Source organism: Athene noctua, chromosome 1 (genome assembly GCF_965140245.1).
Source record: "Athene noctua chromosome 1, bAthNoc1.hap1.1, whole genome shotgun sequence".
Lineage (NCBI taxonomy): Eukaryota > Metazoa > Chordata > Aves > Strigiformes > Strigidae > Athene > Athene noctua.
The window spans coordinates 231,407,267-231,429,301 of record NC_134037.1 but is presented as its reverse complement, the minus strand read 5'-3'; the positions used below and the strand labels follow the sequence as shown (position 1 = coordinate 231,429,301).

Below are 22,035 nucleotides of genomic sequence, written 5' to 3'. Positions count from 1 at the left end.
GCAGTGGCATGGGGGGAGACAAATACACTGAAAGAAATTGGTGGTGAGGTTGAAGGGTTAAAACAGACAAAAACTGAGAGAAGATAGGAATCAGAAATATTACTGATGATGAAAAAAAAGAAAGAGAGGCCATTTTATGTTTTCCTGCACTATTGAGAACGTCCCCAGACAGGATCCCACTGCTCTTCCTTTCCCCTATGTGGCTTCAGCTGATAAAGGTGCAGACTCTGAAACTGTGTCAGACAGATGATTTGTGCTCTTTTCTTACGCTTTGACATGGCCAGGTGCAAGCAGATGTTGATTCCAATGCTACATAGCCTCATCAATGCAGTATTATATTCGTAGTAATATAGTCATATTCCCAGCAGCGCCTATTACTTTCTGTCCAGTGGTATAATAAGAGAGGTGCATAGTTTCTGAGCCAGAACTGAGTGTGTCCACCTAGCCTGCATACTTCTCTCTGCACTTCTCAGTTTTAACTTATTTTTAAATCATCCCAGGAAAACAACTTCTGCAACTTGACAAACCTGCCTAAGGAGAGGCAGACCCTAATCCTTGTTTTGCTGTACATGATACAATATTGGGTATTCACCAGCAAAATTACATTATTTGTTTAAAAACATAACTGTTGTTTTTCAACATCCTACCTTTAATTAATATGGTTTCTCTGAATAGGAGCAGAAGACTTCCTTTTTGGAGACACATGAGAAGAGCTGGTATTAGTTATTCAGTAAACATCTTCCTTTCAGAGGGATTTGTAATTCCTACAGAAATAAAATCTAGGCCAATGATTTGAAGTATTTCCCATTGAAGTGAACCTTTTGTTTGGTTTCACCAGGTTTTGATCAAGTTCAAAGGGCAGAGGGTTTTTATAGAGAGGTTTTTTGGTGATGTCAAACAGTATCACTAAGGCAAATAGATGACTGTGAGCTCATTGTTCCCTATAAATTCCTGTGTAGACAAGTCTACCTAAGATCCACGTTTCTATATGTATAGATGTTTCCTATGTACAATGTCATACATAATCTCAAAAGTTTTTACATGAACCAGTGTATAAAAAAATGACCAGTTTTTACATGAACCAGTGTATAAAAAAATGATGAAATGTAGCTGAGTTATAAATCTTCTGATAAATTTTAAGAATTTATTTGCTTCTCTTAAAATATCTAATAACATATAAGGGGCTTTGCCTGGCAAGGTAATAGGAGAATTTAATGACAGAATAAATGTTAAATGTATTCATTCATACAATAATTCAGCAATGAAGGCTGTGAGAAGTTTGATAATGCTATAAGTTTATCAGATTTTTCTACTTTGGTTCAAAAAAGTGTTTTTTTGATTTTTTTGAGACACCATATTGTCCTAAATCCATTTCTAAAATTAAGGAGGCTTTTATTTGTCCTGTGGTTCATTTTTGTTTTCCAATAATTTCTGAAGGCACAAAAATAAGTAGTGGGGCACTTATTCTTGGTCTGAAACAATAGCACTGTTTCTCTTCAGGCTTTGTGACAAAATTAATTCTTAGATTTTTTTAATATATATAATGTTTACTTTTAGTTTTAATATTTGCTTCATCATTCTTTCCATCTGAAGTTGATTTAAAGGCTTGAATAGTGTGAAAAGGCATGGCTCTTTTTATATTCACTTCACAGAAAAAAGCCTCTAAAAGCTTTTATGTTGTGAGATAAGAAACAAATTTACCTAAACCAAGGGTTTTCAAACCTTCTGAACACATAGATCATCTCTTATACAAACAGTTGGTTCAGAGAACAATTCCTGTCTCATTTGTGATATCTGATATCATTATACGGATTTCTTGTGATATGCAATTTCATGTAGGCAAATTGTTGACAAAGGAAACTCATCCTGATTAGGAAAGGTTTGGGTTTAAGGTGTCTCTTACCGCAGTTAAGCAACAGCAAATGAGAAGCAGCAGCCAGAGAGGTCTTTGTGGACTGTAGTTAGGGAACTTTTGGTTTAAATTGTTTAAAGTAAAACATTTTCTCCCCCAAAGAGTTTCAGGGGAGAAAAAAAAGGGCAGTATTCAAAGTGATGTTAGAAGAGTTTTCTCATGACTTGCTCCTTCTCTTCCCCAGCAAAAGTAGCATTTTAAGCACATCACTAGTGTTTGTGTATTGTGATGTTTTTGTTTCTAGGATTTTTTTTCTTTTTTTTTGCATGACCTCATAATTTTTCTTTACAAATTCCTTCCAATTTTTTATTTGAGAAATACTAACAAAATATGAGTCCAAATTGGCATGAAAAGCAGGAAACATAGATTTTTCACCTTATAATTGCCAAGAACATGATTAGCACTGCGAGCCATGAAAAATGACTAGGTTGGAGTCTTATATTGCTATAGCTGTTAAAGGGAGTGGAACAGAAGTTATCCTACTTGTTTTCTCTCCTAAACTTTTTTTTTTTTTTCCTGTATACAAGATATTTTAGAAAATAAACAATGCACTGTAAAACATATAAGTTACAATGACTGTTACAAATTAAAATAAGCATTTTGTTTCACAAGGCAATATAATGTTGCCATTCCTTTGCCCAAAATAAGGAGAAAAAAATTAATTCATATACTCCTATTACCTCCTCTCCAAAGGGAGGATTTTTAGTGTTAGAGTATTATAACACTGTATCTCATACTGTTATATTTTTAATATCATATATTAAAAATTGGTTTCAAGTAAGTAAATAGAAACAATAAATCACTGCACAGGTACATATACCATATGTTTTAGCCATAAAACAAATCCCTTACAGTAACTGCTCAGGTGTTAGCAAATGATACTTCTTTTTAATGCTTCACTAAATTGAATCTCATTCAGCCATTAAAATCACAATATAAACATTCATTTTATATTTCAGAAAATATTTTGCAGCAAAATACACTTCTGAGTTTATCTCCAGAAAATTAAGGCATGGTTCTCAAGTGGTTGTTAGCATTACAAATGGACATTCTATATAGCATACTAGGCTCCCAGTCAATTCATACTGTATGTTCTTTCATTCCTCTAGAGGTGAATTATCAGCAGGTGTGTTAGTTAAACTTCAGTTATACAGCATTTTCTAGCTACTGAATGCACACTTCTGATTCAAGTCCTAAAAACACATTTTTGTCTGGCTTTGATAAAAACGTTTCACATTCTAGCATTAGTCTAATTCATTAATAAAAAAGAGCAAATACAGCAGTAAAAAAAAAAAAAAAAACAGAAATACAACAATAAAAATATGGTCTGGTTTTGTGGATTTCAGTGTGGGACTTTAAATTATACAAATGTGGAAGCACTGAAGGAACCACACTTTGTCCTGTTATTTTAAGGCTTTTAAGGAAATGTAGAAAGAGGAAATGATTCAGGGCATATGACGTAATGTGTTCTATTTTTATTTTTTAAAGTTCAAAGGGTTTATAGTTGTGAAAAGGACATATGCAAAAGCTACAGCTATGATAGAAAATATTTTTCTCATCTGATTTTAGGTTAAGTTCTGTTCACAGCACAGCCTGAGGAAGGAATATTATCTTTCAGGTCACAAAATGGCTATTATGTCGTTGTTGTTCTCGTGCTTACTTGATAAAATGGAACAGCTAAAATATGTGTGCTGGAGGATATGCTAGATTTTGCCTTTGGTTTTTATTTTTCCCTTAAGCATTATTTTGTGATATGTTATGTTTTTTTGATATTTTGTGTGCTACTGGCTTCTTTCTTACTCTGTCCTTTATTCTTCGATGTGCACTGCTGAGAGGTGGAATGTCATGCTGGTTTGTGTTCAAGACTAATGATGAAATCTTTGCTCTTTCAGGGGACTTCTGTATGAAACAAATTACTCTGTTCCAGGTTTAATTACTGCCCCCTTCTGTACACAAAACTGTGTACAAGTTGTCATATGCTTGAATTACATTTAAGGGGGAAAAAAAAGCTTTTGTTCTGGCTTCAAAGAGGTGATATTGGCAAATCTAGAACGTCCAAAGACTATTTAACATAATGTGTGTGTAGATTTGAGTGCATATTTCTAATACTCTTTGGAAAAGTAATTGAAGATTTCCTGCTAATCTTTTTTGGGTATGTTCTCAGGAAAAACAGAATGCAGTTTTTTTAAGGAGAAAGCATGTACTTGTAGATAAAGAAAATAGAGCATATGAATTCTGATGAATTGATGCTTACAGGATATGACGGCTAGAGATTTGCTACAGCAAAGGTATACTCTTCCTAATGGAGACACTGCTTGGAGACCATCGCCACTTGTTACTGCTGCCCTGGAAGGAAAGCTTGTTATTCTTGATGGCATTCATCGAATTAACCCTGGCACTCTAGCTGTACTTCAAAGGTACAGGATGTGAATGTGGATAAGTTGGGTGCACGTGATCTGTTTGTTGAGCCCATGCATGCTGAGAAATTAAGTTCCTTCTGGTGAATACCACTTTATAACTTCAAGAATACTGTAAAGATCAATCTGATCATTGACTTTTAAGTCTTTACATACTTACAAGCAGAAGCAATTCTTCCATGTTCTTTGTAAGTCTATAATACTAAAGGAAATTCCAGCTCTTTTTAAATACAGAATTTAAGTCAGAATTAAAGAATGAGCTAGACTGTACTCTAAACTTACGAAATCTAAACATCAGTTTGAAATGATTTGAAAATGGAAGATGTCAGGAAAAGTTTAAAATCCTTTGAATGCATTCTGCTTTTAAATAAAACGCAATTATTACAGTTCTATGTAAAATCATACTTTATATTGATTGCAAAGAACTCTTTCTAAACATTATTTCATAATTCAATAAAAAGTAAATTCAACTTTGCAGAACAGAAGTAGTAATAGCAAATACTATGTTAATAATAATCTGTACTGTCAGGTCAAATTTTTCTGCTTTTTCATGTGCCTGCATAATTTTACAATCTTAAAAGAACATCACCTGCTTTAAAAGCATGTTGTAGCAAAAACATTCTGTGCCTTATTTTATTATATATATGCCTGCAGAAGGGCAGAAGAGAGAATTACGCTTGCCTTTTTTTCCCTTTTTAATCATTTTAGCTTTGCCTTCTGATTTTTCTTCCGGCGTGCATGCGTTAGATTTAATCAACTTCAGCATAAAAAAATTAAAGACTGGTTCAATATATATGTTAATCATTAAAGCCAACTGAAATATATTGTTTCAAGAAGCAAACCAGAAGTATGTTACTTGATAGGCATATAACAAAATGGCTGTTTCGTTACAGTGCATTTCAGTGCGTTGAGTATGCACTGGAACTACTTATGCACATTATTTTACCTCCACACCTGGGTGCATCTTAAATTGGTACAACTTTTTTTTTTACTATGACCCATGTTGACTGAGGTAGCTTTTAAGAAAAGCATTAGTTGATATAATTATTTTTAAAAGTAAGCAAAGGCTAAATAAAGCTTTTTCTTTGTTTTCAAACAGACTAATACATGACAGAGAACTGACTCTCTATGATGGCACCAGATTGTTAAGGGAAGATAGATACCAAAACTTAAAAGAAGGATTACAGATCTCTGATGAGAAGCTACAGGAAAGGTAAAGCTTCAGCTATGACTCTAGAATGCAAACAGCATTTCATCCTGTAAAGAACTTAATCTCATTTTTTTTTTTGCAAAAATATCATGCAAAATGCTTCCCTATTAAATTGATACCTTCTAATCACTAAGAGAAACGTAAACATCAGTTTCCTCATGAGCTTTTTTCCTTTTTGTGGCATGAGAAAATTATATCCTGTTTAGAGTGCTTGAACTAAAAGGAGAACATTCAATATCCTTTAACAGAATGAGTAAGAAATTGAAAAGACATTCTAAGTTCATAAAAACATAGATATAAAGGTATATAATATTTAATTTTGGAACATTTTATGAAGAGTGTTGGAAAATAAAGCTAAACTGAAGTTAAATACAACTTGTTACTTTCCTTTGCCTCATTAGCTAGAAAGCTGGTATTTAATTTACAACTAATATGGGGCAGGAAATCCTAAGGATGGGTTGGGACCCATTATGCTTATTCTTTTTGTTTCTTCACTTCCACTTGTCTGCTAGAAACATTCCACGGATAGAAAAGTTTTCTAGTCCTCTGAGGCCATACTTATTCTGTAGTCAAACACTGCTGACCAATTTTAGTTAATGGGAGGGATATTGTTGAGTGTACGTCAAAACAAATAAAAGCTAATATTCAGTAATATATAAGGAGCTAAACACACTGTGATTATTAAATGGCTCTAACCTCTGAAAAAACAGGTGAAGTTTTATCAGATATCCGTGCTCATATTTACGTTGCAGGGTGTGCATGTACCCAGGTTTTGAAGAGGTCTTTTCAGTTATAGTGGGGATGCATTCATGATGTGCCACGCCGTTTCTCTCAATTGTCTTGCTGAATACAATTTTTTTTGTTGACCTCCTTCGTAGTCCACCCTTTAGAAAAGCTGTTCTTCTCCTGCCTGGTTGTTTTGATATTTCTGGTTCCCTTTTGATCCAAAATACTGTGGGGTTTGGGTTGTGTTTTTTTGTTGTTTTTTTTTTTTAAGCCAGCAACAAAACAAACTTAATTTTAAGTCTCCCTAGCATTTATTTTGACTTTTTTTGTAGGTATGGTGTAATCTAAGCCTACTGTTGCAAATTGTATCCACACTGATGAGGCCATACACCCAGCTAGATGGGCACTTGTTTTATTTGAGTGTAGAAATATATATCAGGGAAGTGCTCTGTTTATCAGGTTTTTAAACCCAGACTTTGAAAAGAGACGTAAAAAAGCTCCAAGGAGCTATCTTGGATGTATCCCAACTTTGCATTGGACTTTGTACTTAAAAATACATCTAGTCTTTGTGAGTCTTCTCCCTGCTTTGTGTTCATGGTCCGCTCAGAGGTGCTGTCAGGCAGAATGGCAGTGACTGTGCTGTTTTGCTTACTGTGTGGTACCCTTTAGTTCATGCCAATATACTCCAAAAATCTAGACAATTCATCAAACATTCATCTTTAGTACTGCCCCTCTTCCTGAATCAAATCTTTCTCACAAGATTAGAGCTTTACATCTGGATCCTGTGTCTCCCTGTTCTAACGATGGCTGTTTTGTCAGTGGACTCCATTATAACCTTCATTATTGTATGAGAACTGTCCAAGCTGTCTTCCTTAATGACTATTCTGCAAACCCATCTCCTTACTGTGCCACCTCTGTACCCACTTTCCTTCCCTTCAGGGTCATCAAATAACCTTTTGGTTCCACTGTTCAGTGCTAACTGTGCATTGCTATTGACTACTTTGGAGGCTCTAAAAGCGTTTTTTTGACTTTCCTCAGAAGACTGTCCCCCTTTCCTTCAGGTTGCAATGTACTGCAATGTACCTGGCCACCTTAATATTTTGCAACATAGTGTGTTGTTAATTGCCAAGCCCTGGATTAGCGAGTTGATTGACAATGAGCTTTCACCTTCTGATCCATAAATGAGGGGTGTCTGTTGTTTTAGGAATACATTTCTAATTAGTACTTGATGTTAACAAACAGACAAACAGAATCCCACTGTGTAGGCATTCCTGCATCTGGAAGCCTAGTGTGATCGTATAGTACCATCTTGGATACACATGAAAATTCTTGGTACCAAATTAGCTGAAATCCATTGTGCTGAGAATCCCACCTTCTCCTAGGTGAAACATTCAATCTGGCCCTTGTTCATCTTTCTTCTGTATTGACTTATTGAAAAGAAGTCAGGGTATAGTAATGCAGACATGTATCTTCTGCTTTGGTTTTGGCTGTGGGCTTCTTTGGCATTGGTGAACCACTCCTCTGCAGAGAGGGCACTGTTCTTGTCAGCCCTTGAGGAACTGAATGTGTTTCAGGACCTCATCCTGGTTTTGGTCCCTTACATATTCTGAAAACATCACTACCTTTGACTGGCTCCAAGATGCAATGTCAATAGCTCTTTGATTTCAGAACTACATTTCTTCCTGCTACTTGTCCTTTTCAACAACAGTTACCTGTCACTGCAAGCTTCAGTACCTTCCAGTGTTGCAGAATGGCTGTGCAGAATTAGCCCTTCTCTACAGACACTTTCTCATCAAATGATAACTAGGGTATTGACAGCTGATTTAATCACAGACTAAGAAAACATGATGGTGCTAGCTATCCCTCATTTGCCTGCAAAATACTGCCTTGTGGAGATCTTATATAGAATATGTTGTACCTTGGATTTATTAGCAGATTGACTGGGCAAATTCTTACTTTCTGAATTGTAATTAGGAGATGCTATCCATATCAATGAGAAATCTTGTCTCTTTTTGCTGTGTGTCAATGGCTGTGGCTAGTGTCCTTGGCTCTATTTCTGATGTTAGAGTAAGATGAAAAGAGAGCTTTACTTACACTGATTTACTGGATTTGACTAAAGTCATTTCGGTAGAGTTGCATTTTGCCAGGCTTGGAGAATATATGCTGTCATTCCCAGTTCTGCTGGGACTGAATCTGGGATGTTTGATGAGTGACACATTAACACTACTGTTAATTTTTCAATAAGAGAGCTCCTTATGGAAAGTGGTTTCAAGTTTTGTTTGAATCAGATTATTCTGACTTTTTTTTTTCTTCTGAAATCCCTTTCATTTTGTATATTGGGAATCAATATGGTACATAGAACACATATTAAGTTACAAAAGTAACATTTTATTTTGTTATTAACCTTTTTATTATCTATCTGATCTCGTGTACTAATGTAGTTCTTACATGAAACATAGAAGGAGGAAAAAACATACTGAGAGGCACATCAGTGATTCAGTGGAAGTGCATGACAGTTTTTAATGTCTAAACAGTCAGGCAGGGCCTAAATGAAGTAACTGAAAATAGTCATGAACAGAGGAGATATAAGATCAAGAGAAAAAGCAGTATTTCTGATGGACTAGAATTTGAAAGAAAGAAGCCAAAAACTTCATTAAAAAATCATTAGTTTAGGAGAGGGCAAGGCCATCTTCAGGATTTCAGAAAAAGCAGTAGATGGAACCTGAAAGGCAGCTGTGATAAAGGACTGATCCCTTACTGCCATATGTCCGAGAAACTGAGAATATGGAGTATATAGTTCTCCCCTACCCCCTGCTCTCAGTCAGCTTTGCTGTGCATGAGTGTTCTTGAGTGCAGTGACTATTTGTAGTATAGTTGGCAGTTTCTGTCTTCTGTGCTACTTCTAATCATTCATAAATACAAAATAACTCAGTTACTCTCTGTTCCCTTTATTCAAGACTCACTAATGATCGTGGTGGCCAGATGCTGTTGTAAGTTACATAAATACAAATATTTATTTCATAATGGAAAAGAACGACTGATAATGCTTTTTAGTAGACTACTTGAACTCAGTACTTTGTGAGTGGAATTTTAAAACAGAATTTCCATATAAATATGTTTTAGAGAAAAGAAGTACTGTTCCTAATCAATGAGCCAAAACTTCTGTAAACATTTTTTTTAGTCTGTGTTAGTAAAAGGATTTGACACACCCAAAGATTTTTCCCATTTCTATGAAGAGAAAAACTTGAGGTATTAGTGGAGAAGTTTTAGGGGATTCCTTCTTCAGACAAGCAAGACACATTTTGTACTGAGCTTTCATGCTCTTATATGAAAATATTTGATAGTAAAAAAATGTGAATATTTTTTCACAGTTTTAGTGCCTTTAATTTTTAGTGCTTCAAGGGTAATAATACTAGTATGTGTAATAGAATAGAAAGAAGAACACTGCACAATCCATCACATAATTTCCAACCTGATAAATCAAGAGTTTTTCTTTTTTTAATTAAAGGGATAGTATTTCAGAGATTACAGTATGGTCTAAAGAAATCACATGCCTCTGTATATGAGTGTAAACAGTATTACAGTAGTGAATGTGAAAGTGCTTAAATCATGGTAGTGATTAGCAGATATTAGCAGTGCTGGACAAAGAGGAAACTATTGTTTGGTTTTCAGATTGTTTTCAAGTTTTGCAGTTTAGAGCAGTATTATTCATAAATTATACTTTTGGACAACTTCATTTAAAAGTTTTATCTTTGTAAGAGTTAATAAAATATATTCTTATTTTAAATTATGGTAATTATTGTTACTGAGTTATATGTTCACTATTATTTCATTACATTTCTACATCTGTTGTGCCTACTAGCATTTTTCTGAGAGAGGCTTCAGGCTGGTGGGTGTAATAGCTCTGTCAGCTCTGACAAGTGCAAGCAGTAAATTTACCCATGTGAGATTTTGGAATACTCCTTGGCCTGCTGAAAGCCTCTAAGCTACAAGGTAACTAGCATAGGGCACAGTGTACATTTTCCTCTATTCTTTCTTGTGCCAGTTTGCTGTGGAGGTAAGTTAGCAAACAGTCACAGTAAGATGACATTCACTCATTTGAGAAAACTAAGTATTTTTGTTTGAGGAGAAGAAAAAAAAAGTTGCCCTTGAGAAAGTGACAGATGGTCCTTAAAGATCTTTTACATAGAAGGAAGTTACAGCTGCTGATTCCTTATTCAATTAATTATTGTATGATTCATTTTCCTGAACAGGTTCAGAGATTAAGAGAAAGTGCATTCAAGAACTGTGCATATCCAAAATATCTGCATAGAATTTCTTCTGTAATCATCCATTAATTCACTGAGACAGATACTGTAAAGGCAGCACACAGCCTTTACAAGATGAGCAGTGATGTCTTGGTTTGTCTTATGATGCAGTATTTTAACCTGTTTGGGTACATATCCCCCCACAACATGCGTGCATCCACGGAGAGATGATAAGTCTTGGTGTAGTGAGCAGAAAGGCAGCTATTATAGGAAAATCTAGAAGTAGGTATATAATAGGATTGTTCAAAAGCTAAAAGAAGTCACTCATAATGCATGGGTGGTTTTAATGCCCTGCAGACAGTAGATTATTTTCTATGTGATTAGGTTGAAAGGGAACACACGGTAGATGAGATAGATAAAAAATGTGGCAGGGGGTGAATTTAGCAAGCAATAAAAGTTTTTAATTGCTTACGTTTTCTAGCTTTTACTTTTTTTTTTTTTTTTTTTTTTTTTTCCCCAGTTTTGTAAATTTTCAGGTAATCTGTTGACTTTAGACTGGAAGAAAAACAGCAAGAAAACAACAGTAGGTCATTCTAGTCCTAGTAATAACAATTCTCAACTCATAAAATTTGATAGAAAATGAGATGTATTAAATCACGTTACAGGAAGAGATGACCAAAACCAGTTTGGTCGTGCAAGGTGGCATTAGGAATGTTGTTCTCCTTTTTTTTTTTTTTTTTTCTTTAGGAGAGGCTTCAATTCTTCAGAACCATGTGTCAATAACAAGGAAATCTTTCCCTAGAATCACCCTGAACAGACTGCATTCTGATCTTCCTCTCAAGAACAGTGGCAATAATCCTTGTCTGGAATTAAACACTGATGTCAAAAGAAGGACACACATATTATTAGGAGAACGTTCTGCTACCTGTTTTATCAGTAAACATTTAATAGAGAGAAGGATAGAGCCTCTGTATTAATCAACTAACACCAAATCTTCCCACTGTGTTTGAGGCTCATTAATTTAAAAGGTGTCAAGTTTTTAACAAGGTGTGCTTACTTGGCCTCCATCTGTAAAGAACACAAGATGTCAAGAATTTCTTTTTTTATAAAATACAGCTCCATGTAGGAGCTCCATATTATATTCCTTTAGAGTCTTGATCTGTATTATGATGGAGCAATTTTGAGGCTTCTCAGTTGCACTAATGGAAGCTAGGAACTTTCAGAGCATTGCAGGATTGATTCATTTGTGGCATTTGCTTTAAAAATACACTTAGCTTGACATTTTCAGCATCGCATCAGTCCAAACAATTGGCTTTTGAAGTAGCCAGATTGTTTTCTTCATGTTTACAAACTGGAAACACAGCAGTGATGTTGTGATATGTCCAAGTCTAGAGAATATTTCAGTGTCTTTAACTGATATCAGCAAATCAGCTTGCCCTTACTTCGCATCTCCTCTCCTCCCACTTTTCCCCGTGCCCTCCCTGGCTGTCTCTACCATGCCCTTCGAGTTAGTGATATGGAAGTGGTACAAGAGAAATGTGTTCTTTTTACTAGGGCAAGCTGACTGCTTCTTGTGTTCTCTTATGGTATTGCAGAAGGACCAGAATTGGTCCTTTGAATTTGGTGCATTTCTGGAGGAGGCTTGTTTTTCTTCTCAGTAATGGGGGGAGACATGAGTCGGGAAGTATATGTATTTAACCTATCTAGGAAATGTTTTCTTCTATAATAAAGTTGGCTAATGTTCCCTGACCTTCTTTTATGCTTAGTGACAGTGACATTCCCATTGGTTCCTCTTTCATGTGATGTTTTCAGACATCTATTTCTATTTTTATCAATCAGGGAGTAGCTTCTAGGCTTATGACTTTCAGCTGAGAATAACTCATACCTCCCCCTGTGTTTGCTTTGATACAAGAGACTGTTTGCTATAATTGCTCTATTGTATCACAGGTTTATTGTTGAGATAAACAGATGAGCCCACTATGCAATAGATTTGTTAATTTATGTTTAATAGTAATAGCCTGTCTTCAGATTTTCTTGCTTATGCTATCGTTTCCTCCCTCAGTTTAACCAGGAAGAATACTTGCCCCCAAGGTTCTGATTTCAAATGTAGCAATTTATATGGGAAATGACACGATACCAGGAATATTTAGCAATGTAAGCTGTCTAATTTGGGAAAAGCAAATGAAATTTAATTAATGTCTCCTGTTTTAATAAGTACTTTGAAACTGACTGTTGAAAACTGGTCCTCCTTGCACAATTTGGCTGGCTTTTCTATCTGATTTGTTCCTCTCTGTTATTTCTGCTGCTTCTAGATCAATCTGATCTGCATCAGTCACTCATGTGATTGATGAGTACCAATGAATTTCCAGTCCAAAGAGGTGATAGTATTACATAGATAAGGGAGACAAAAGATGTAAAGAAGGCAAAGACACCAAAAAACAAGGCAGCAGTCTTCTACTGCCCTAACACATGCATCTAAAAGTTGTATATTCAGGTTTGTGTTAATCACAGTAAGCTCCTATTACCTTCAGTGGAATCAAACAGGCAGATGTCTAAGAGACAGTCACCAAATCCTGCAGTGTGAACTAGGGGACACTGACTGAAGCTAGCAGGTCAGTACCTTCTACCACTGTGAGCAGTGCATGTGTTGCCACAGGAGGTTGTGGATGCAGATAGGATGAAATTCAGAAAGGGATTAGAAAAATTTGTGGGTAAACAGACATTAAAGCAAATAGAGATCTACCCTCCAATGTCTTTGAAGATACAATTGTGGATACTGGGAGAGTGTGGGTGGGACAGACTACCGGTAGTGGCTAGGCTTATGTGCTTTTCTTAAGGAGTATCTCCAGCTGAGATGGGTAGATTGAAGCACCCAGTAGGGCATTTCTTAAATTCTTAATCTGCCATTGGAGGCACCTGTCTCCCCCTGGTGACTCTAAAATGAGCCAAGGGTGAGGTGACTGGTTTGGTCTTTGAATTATAACTTTAAGGAATATTATGAAGTTAGGCATATTAATCCCACCCCAAGAGTCCAGGCGATTTTCCAAGGGCCACAAAGAGCATCAGTAAGGAGAATGTTCTGAAACTCTTACTAATTCCAGCTCTTCATGGTATCTAGGGCAATCTTTACAGTGTCATCCTTTCTGTCAGTCTAATTGAGTAAAAGAAGTTGCTCATTACTGCAGCTCTGGTAGATCGTGCTCTCTCCCTAATTTGCCTGTGAGATATCCTGATTTAGATAAAGCACTTGTAAAGTCCATCAGATGAATGAGATGTGACCATTTCAGACATACTATGCAGTAGACTGTACCTTAGTTGCTGGTGTTTGTTCATCTTGAGGCATGCAGGTACTGTTGCAGATAAGGAGACTTGAGTACCCCTCTGAGCATTAAAAAATTGTAGATTTATAAAATCACAAGTCACATTTTGCAGTCTTTTTTAAAAAATAAAGTTTCATTGCAAATTATTTGTATAGACTATTTTATATAAAATAGTATTTTATATTAAAAATAATTTATTTTTTTATATAATGTAAAAATTAAATTTCATATTCACTGTTTAAGACAGATAATGCATTTTTAAACTTTTTTTGCAGGTCTATTTTTCCTATCCATCCTTCTTTCAGAATAGTGGTCTTAGCAGAACCTCCTGTCATTGGAAGTAGTACTCAGCAATGGCTGGGTCCAGAGTTTCTGACACTGTTTCTTTTTCATAATGTTCGATCTCTAAGCAAGAGTGAAGAAATAGAAGTTATTAAAGAAATGGTAAGCATGTTCAATGTTTTACACATTATTGACTATGCTTACTGAACATGACTATTTACTACATTAAAAATATTTTGCTATTTCAGTGTAGCATAAATGAGTCTTCATTTTCAGAGCTTTTCAAAGCAGCATATCTGCTTATCTCTTAACAGTACTGACATAAATTAACACTCTTATTGTGATATTAAACGGTGCTGTAATAGAAAAATGCTCTTTGTCAAAACTGTATTCCTTTTGGTTGACATAAAGCAACTGCAGCAACTGTATGCTCATTGCATCTGGATGTAGCTATATACGGAACTTGCATATCTTGCAGTAAGATTAATACTGTTTTTATTTCAAGCAGATTCCAAACGTACCCAGTGTGGCTGTGGAGCAGTTGTTGTCACTAACACACAAGCTTCGGGAGACAAATGATGCCACGGTGAGCCTTTTTTTTTTTTTAAATTTACTTTCTCTTACTGTGACTGTTTGTTTTAACAAAGACTGGGTGAAGCATGCTAAGCTATAGTGTTATTTCAAAGGCTTCCTGATTGGAAAACCAGCCACAGAAAATTATTGCTGGCAATTACTGCACTGCGTACTGTAAACTTTTTTGATTTATGATGTACGTTTTTAGAATCTGCATAAGTAAAGCTTTTAGGAAATTGCCCATATCGTAGAGAAGTCAGGCAGAACAGTACACATGTTGTCGGTGAGTTTAGATACATGACTCACAGTGAAACATGCTTGAGGTGCATTTTGAATAGGTATGGATATAAAGATGTGTCCCCAAATATGTTTTGATTACTTCACTGTAATCATTGGAGCTTTGATGGCTGAAATTATTGGGGCTTTTAGGGCAATATGAACTACCCTAGCCATTCTAAAATGCCAACGGGCAACAGCAAAGACTTTGAAAAAGGGAAGCTCTAAAACTCGTGGCTACAGGAGTTGCTCCTGGCTCCTGGTTACTGCTACAGGCTATTCTGTTAAAGCAGTCTTGTCAAGAAAAATAAGTTCTGCTGACAGTAACCACAGAATTCTTTAAAAAGATACAGCCAAATCATGGTGAAAAGAAAAAGAAATTATTGCTATGGCAACTAAAACACTGGATGTTTTTAATGTAACTAAAATGTAAAACATTTTTAGTGGAATCCAGCAGTTCAACTGCTATGCAAATGTAATCCATTCTCCTTAGTTTTAATGATTTTAACATGGGTAATAGTTTTTACAGTATTACTATTTAAGAAGCTGAGAGAGGCTGTTGTCCTCTTCTGAGCTTAAAAAAAGTAAGTAAAAAGGTTGACTTCTAGGTACACCTTTGGGACAGTGTTGTTATTATTATCTCTTTAGCTTCCTACACATAATGTGCAAATGTATTGGTTTTGACATATATGGAGACATACCATGCCTGAACAGAGCATTACAAAAATCCTTTCCAAATATGTGGATGTCTATAGCATTGTGAAATACCTAAATGAAGTATATGATGTTGAATGAGAAGTGAGTCACAGTATGGATTGAGTGAGGATTCCTGTAGATCAGCAGTGACATGAGAGATGTTGGGAATAGCACACCTGTCCAGGGAGCTGAAATATATGCCTTAGGTATGTCAGGCTATTTATAGAGTTGCCTAGGTAGGTAAGGCTCTGACAGAAATTATCCTGAAATATTAACCATTGTTTAAAGTTATTTTGTTAACAATAGAAGAATACCTGTAGACTATTCAGCTTGTGAGTGTTGTCTGCGTCATTGTTAGAGTTTGCTTGATATACAATACAATCTAGGGAACGCAGTCGAGATCCTGTTGAATTAGATGTCTCATAGATACGTATTACAAAGACTGTCACTAACCCAGTTTTGAGTTTACAGTTGTTAAATACAAAATACTTTAAAAAACAGGTAAAAGAAAAGAGGAAATTTTGTTCCCGAAACTTGTAACTGCTAGCTGCAAATACTCAGAAGATGTGATACAGCTTTTCCTCTGTGGTCCTGTCCTCTATGCTCATTCATTTCAGTGCAGGATTTGATGCTATATATTGTTTAGACTTTAAAATGCCCATGTCCTTAGAGATTGTACTCTACCAAGGTGGAAAAATGTATGAAATACACTACCTCAGTTACTATACTCAGCTGCCATTCTCCATCAGTGCAGTCTCACGGGTTGTGACTTCGAACGATTGCTGACCTGTCAAAATTTATTCAGGAAACTTACAGCTGTTTAAAATACTTCTGGAAAGATAATATCATCTCCAAAGGCAGTGAGGGTTCTGGCTGGTGAACAGGGATAACAAGGATACAGCACTCACCCCTCTCCTTTGCCCATGCTTCACACATGGCTGAGTAGGTCTTGAAATGACACTTGAAATGCCATCATTTACATCACAGTGTCCATAATGCTGGGTGGTAAACTACAGTGGTTCAGAAGATGCTTCACAGTCTTCTGTCAGTGAAAGCAGGAGGAGCAGGAGTAGTCATCTTTGCACTTAGCTCAATCTAAATCATTCTTGCTCATTGCTCCGAGCTATGCTAAAAAGCATTATCCTTTATTTTCTTAGCATTTGAGGAAAGTTATGTACAATTTCATAGAAGTGATTTTTTTTTTCTTTCAAATATTAATTCCTCTTTGTCAAAACTGCAGTTTTCCAGGGGAAAGAATTGGTGTTAAGACATTTCTCAGGCTTAAAAATTATTAAGGGGGAAAATTGGGTCTGAAATTCATGAAGTGTTGCTTTCTATTTTTTTCCCCTGGATGGCAAATTTCAGGATTTTTTTCCAATTGAAGCAGCATAATATTTAGATAATTGTAATACAGTTAGAAGTCATTTATAGGAACCAAAACAAAACATTTTGAAATTACCTAATTAAAATATTTCACTTGACCCAGGCAAAGCATGGTGTGACTTATCAGATCATGGTCATTGTTGTGTGTTTCCTGCTAAAATAAGGAACCTATTTGTGTTAGATGCCTTCATCCGGTAGACATAATTATAGAATTATTTCTTAGTCTTTATATCTTTCTTTAAATACGTGGTCACCTGTTTTGGACTTCTGTTTTTTTGTTTGTTTTTTAAATATAGCTGTATTTGTCTGAGGTCTGCCTTCACATTGAATCGATGTTGTAATTCATCGCTGAATCGTGTCCAGTTTTTAGCATTTATTTTAACGTGTGGACAACACAGAAGGACATAGTGTTCCAGTAACAGCCTGCCCAGAAGGCGTGTGCAGAGGTGATACAATCTACTTACTGCTGCCCAGTGTTGTCTTGTTTATACATCCAAGAATCCTGCCAGACCCTTTTGCCAGAGCATTACATGTGGAGCTCATATTCAGTTTGTGAAGACCAAATGATTTTTGAGGACACTGATGTTTTTACAGTGGCTAACCTCCTTGTTTTTGTGGATATTGTTTAGTGTTAGGTTTTATACAGAAAATAAAATTCAGTTATCAGCACATTTTTCTTCCTGTTGCTTATCAAGTGAAATCATAAGGCTAATCTTTTGATGACATCATGATTTCCATGGCAGTGAATTACTGCAACTATTACAGAATTACAAGCTTGTAGATTAAAAAGCACAAGCTGCTGTAGGAGGCAGAAAGCACCTATGAATTAGGAGAAAAGTGGAAATAATTCCTTTTTTACTTTTTTCTCCTGACTTGTTCAATTTAAATCCGTGAGATCCAGTCCCAGAGATCAAATAATTAAAATACCTTGCATTTTTTGACAGGCACAGTCACTGGCTTCATCTTTATCTACTCGACAGCTGTTGCGAATTTGTCGTCGACTGTCACAACATCCAGATGAAAGCCTTTACTATGCTGTTAATAAAGCCTGCCTTTCCAGGTAGAAGTGCCAGTTTTGGTCTAAATTCAAGAGCTTCTTGGTCAGTTGCTAATATGTAAGATAGTTTTTAATGCGTTCTAGTAGATAATACAGTCGCTGTCTTGCTCCTTAAAGTCTGTAATTTCTTTAGAAGTATTTCTGTGATATTCTCAAACCTAGGAGGTAAGTAAAAATGACTTTGTACTCTTTTCTCATCTTTATGAAGATATTTCATTATATAAATTGGGTTACCATTATCAGCATTATTTTACTGTCTCAAAACACTCAAAGCAGAGTTATATTAATATCTAGTATGACTAAATGTTTGGTGGTGGCTTGGTTTCAGTTCTAAAAGCTATATCTAGAGAAGTTATGAACATCTAGGTTTTCTGTTGGGTTTTTTGCTTTGGTTTGTTGTTTTTTTTTATTGTTTTCCAAAAGTAGTAGTTATCAAAAGGTTTGGAAAACTGAAAGGGCCTAGCTCTGGATACATCAGAGCTCACTCTTTCTCTTTGGAACCTGGAGTCTAAGTGGACTGAATTAAGAGTAAAGGTATTTCTAGAAAAACATTGTTTCTATTGTAGCTCTTACTGACAGTGGAATGAGGATATTAAATACTTCCAGTCCTAATCTATCCTATATTACAACCCCCTTGCAATAATCAGTAACACTGAAGCCTTTTAAAATGAGCACACAGCCACAAGTGTAGTTCATTGCCTATGGAAGAAGCTCTTTCACTTTCACAGGGGTGGGTGAAATGTTGAAGACTATTTGAGCGTGAAAGGAATAAACATTCAGGGTTTGAGGTCCAAGTAAAGCTCCATACTGATTTTAGATTACAAATACTGAACTTTTTTTTTAAAAAAAATCCTTAAAATACAACCTCCCTATTATTTTTCTTCATTTAGGTTTTTACCAAACCTTGCCAGATCAGCTTTACATAAAAATTTGCAGGATGCTGGTATTGAGACAAGTCCAGATGACATGAAGAAACTAGAGGAAAAGGAATATACATGTAAGCTTCTGCCATCTTTTGTGCTGCTCTTCATGTATGTTACTCAGATGGTTGAGCATATAAAGGTGTATTAATTATCCCCCAAATTAAATGTAGTTTGCACCAGTTATATGCCTTTGAATTTGTTCTATCAGAATGCAGTGTTGCTCTCATTATATTGATAATTTTGTATTGTCTGCTGTATTCCCAGCTCATGGAATTTTGTTCTCCATCATGTTTAAGTGTTTCCCAGTCTATAGGATCCATGGCCTCAGGCTTTCTTGGACTGCTTTTGCTTTTTTTTTTTTTCTTCCTCATCATTGATAACTATTCTTCTGTACAGTTACAGCATTGTTTTGATCTTAATATTTCTCTGTTCTTTTTTTTACCATCGCTTCTTTCCCTCCACTATTAAAATCACCCTTTTTCTCACCGAGATTCTTGTAAAAGTCATGGGTTATGTTTTGCTTTCGTTCTGGTACACACTTCTTTGCTTCCCTTCTTTTTATTCTCTTTAAATTGCTGCTGTTGTTACATGTCATCTTTATCAAGCAGGTGTTTGTTTCTTTACCTCATCCAGCTTGTACTCATTTGCAGTAGCCTTCAGTGCTATGCATATATTTCTGCCTCTGCCATTTTTTCACTTCTGCTTTCTCCTTCCCGCATGACCCCTGGTCTTCATGCTAGCTATATATTTTTTCATATCTTCTGTCAGGCAGCACACTTTGAGCAATTTGCCATTTTCCATTCGCTAAACTTTTGCTTTGCTTTATTTCACCAGTGTTACCTCCGCTGTCACTCTTCTGTATGTTTATTCTCAGCTTTGTGATGTATTTGACTTCTGTGTTTTTACTGTTAGATCTCTGCAGTAGTAAACACATCTTTGGTTTCAGTTAATATGAATTCTGGTTTATAGATTTTATTTTTGTGTGTGTATGTGTATATATATAAAAAAGTATATAAATACAGATACATTAATATATCTCTAATACACAGTATAATATATATGTGCAGTTAACATGCTGTATACAGTAACATATATACAGACACATACATATGCAGCCATCCATGTAATATTGTTTCTGTATTTGCATTTTTTGTGTATAAAATAATTTGAACTCTTGACAGTTGTGTGATACTACCTGCTTACCATTCTTTTTTATTTGGACACATCCCTTGAAGCTTCTTTATGTTTCTCTGTTTCATAATATTCTACATTCATAGAACCATGTAGAATAATAGGTGAACAACTGAAAACATCTGTCTAGAACTTAGGCTCTTTTCAGTTTTGCACCATACCAAATTAAGAAATTAGTGGCAAAAAAAACCCCAATATTGTGCAATAAAACCAGTAATATTGTTTACACTTAGTTGTTATTTTCCTAAGGACAGAATTTATGGTTCTTTTGATCTAAGAATTTTTTGAAATGTATTTTTTCTCTCAGAGCTGTAGTTGAAGGTTATTTCAACAACTGCAAATTTAGCAAGTTTTTACCAAAATATTACCAAATGTTTACCTAAATCTACATTCTGGCATCAACCCATTTGAGCAAAAATGCAATGCTGAAAGGAAGAATCAACAGTGACTCTATACTGTTGTGGTGGGTTGACCGTGGTTCTCAGTCAAGCACCCACACAGCCACTTCCTCAGTTCCCTCTGCACCCTACTCCCCAGTGGGACAGGGAGAGACAACAGTTTTCCCAGTGGGAAAACTTGTGGTTTAAGGAAATGTAGCCTAATGACATTAGTGATATTCCAATAATAAAATGAGATTATGAAATTAAACCAAGGCAGTGGTCACAACTTCTAGTGTTTCTTTGGGTACTTTTCCTTTAAGATCACCTATTCATCTTTAATTGTAATAGACATCTTTGCAATTTTAAAGAGAATTCAAATTCTTGGTAATGCAACTTCTTTTTAATGGATATTCTTTCAAGCATTAACTTTCTTTAGATAGAAATCATTTACACCTTGTTAAAATTTGTAAATTGTCACTTGTGAGTATTGGGGATTGATTGAATGTCTGCTCAGAGGATGCTGTAAGTAATGCATTTGCTTGCTTCCTGAAAAATGTCTAGGTGAAATAAACAATGGGATTCTGAGGATAGGGTCTGTGATGATGCCAGTTTGTAACTCAACCGAGAAAATGAAAGTGCCTGATGTTTTGTTTTATGAAAATGCACAAGTAAGTACAAACCTCTGTCTTGTGAGGTACAAAAAGTTTGTTAAATGTGTACTAATGTGCATGCTCATATATATTAAATAATGTGCTAACTAGGTTTTAAGGGTATATTTCTGAAGTAGTTTCTTTAGGAGTTGGTGCTTATTTCAGATGTGTCTTCACCATCCCATTGTGAAGAGATTGTAACAATCCTGTTGAACATTCATGAAATATGAAGTAACAGCAACTGAAACTGAATTTTGTTTAGAATGATTTGATCAGATGTTGTCTTAAGTGATTTTTGGTTTTGTTTTTTTGTTGCTGCTGGACTAATCCAGTCTTAGGGCTACATTACCAAGTCCATCCTGAGACCATGTTTTACAGGCTTATCGCATGAAGTTGTACCTACCTTTTATTAGAATTAACACTGCACATTTGAAAAGCAAAGCAATTAGTTAATTGCTTATTAATTAATTGGCTATTATTTATTTTAATTAGATTAGCTTATTAATTAGTCATTAGTGTTACTAGTATTAACTAGTTTGTAGTAGTGAAGAGTAATTAATGAACACAATGAAAGGGGGAAGGTCTTGGTGTCTGTGGGTTTTGGTGGTTTTTTTTTCCCCCCCAGCCTTTTGTAGACGTAGGTGTACTGCAGCTTTCTTCTCCATCTAGCATGGAAGCCTCAAAACTGTCAGACAGGGGTATCCTTAGCAGGAGTATTACTCTCTGAGTCACCTTTAGAATATCTTGCTCTGAAAGGTAACACTGATAGCATGATCTTGTGAAATATTTTTC

The 22,035-nt window shown here is 35.5% G+C and overlaps 1 protein-coding gene across 1 annotated transcript in view; it reads left to right on the top strand.

The window, feature by feature from the left end:
- Positions 1 to 22,035, top strand: part of VWA8 (von Willebrand factor A domain containing 8) — a 194,469-nt gene that overhangs the window by 55,396 nt on the left and 117,038 nt on the right. Inside the window, exons 13-19 of the mRNA XM_074912506.1 lie at positions 4,169 to 4,329; positions 5,429 to 5,542; positions 14,108 to 14,276; positions 14,623 to 14,700; positions 17,987 to 18,102; positions 18,990 to 19,096; positions 21,155 to 21,261. Of these exons, the coding sequence (XP_074768607.1) occupies positions 4,169 to 4,329; positions 5,429 to 5,542; positions 14,108 to 14,276; positions 14,623 to 14,700; positions 17,987 to 18,102; positions 18,990 to 19,096; positions 21,155 to 21,261 (852 nt within the window). The remainder of the gene's footprint in view (positions 1 to 4,168; positions 4,330 to 5,428; positions 5,543 to 14,107; positions 14,277 to 14,622; positions 14,701 to 17,986; positions 18,103 to 18,989; positions 19,097 to 21,154; positions 21,262 to 22,035) is intronic.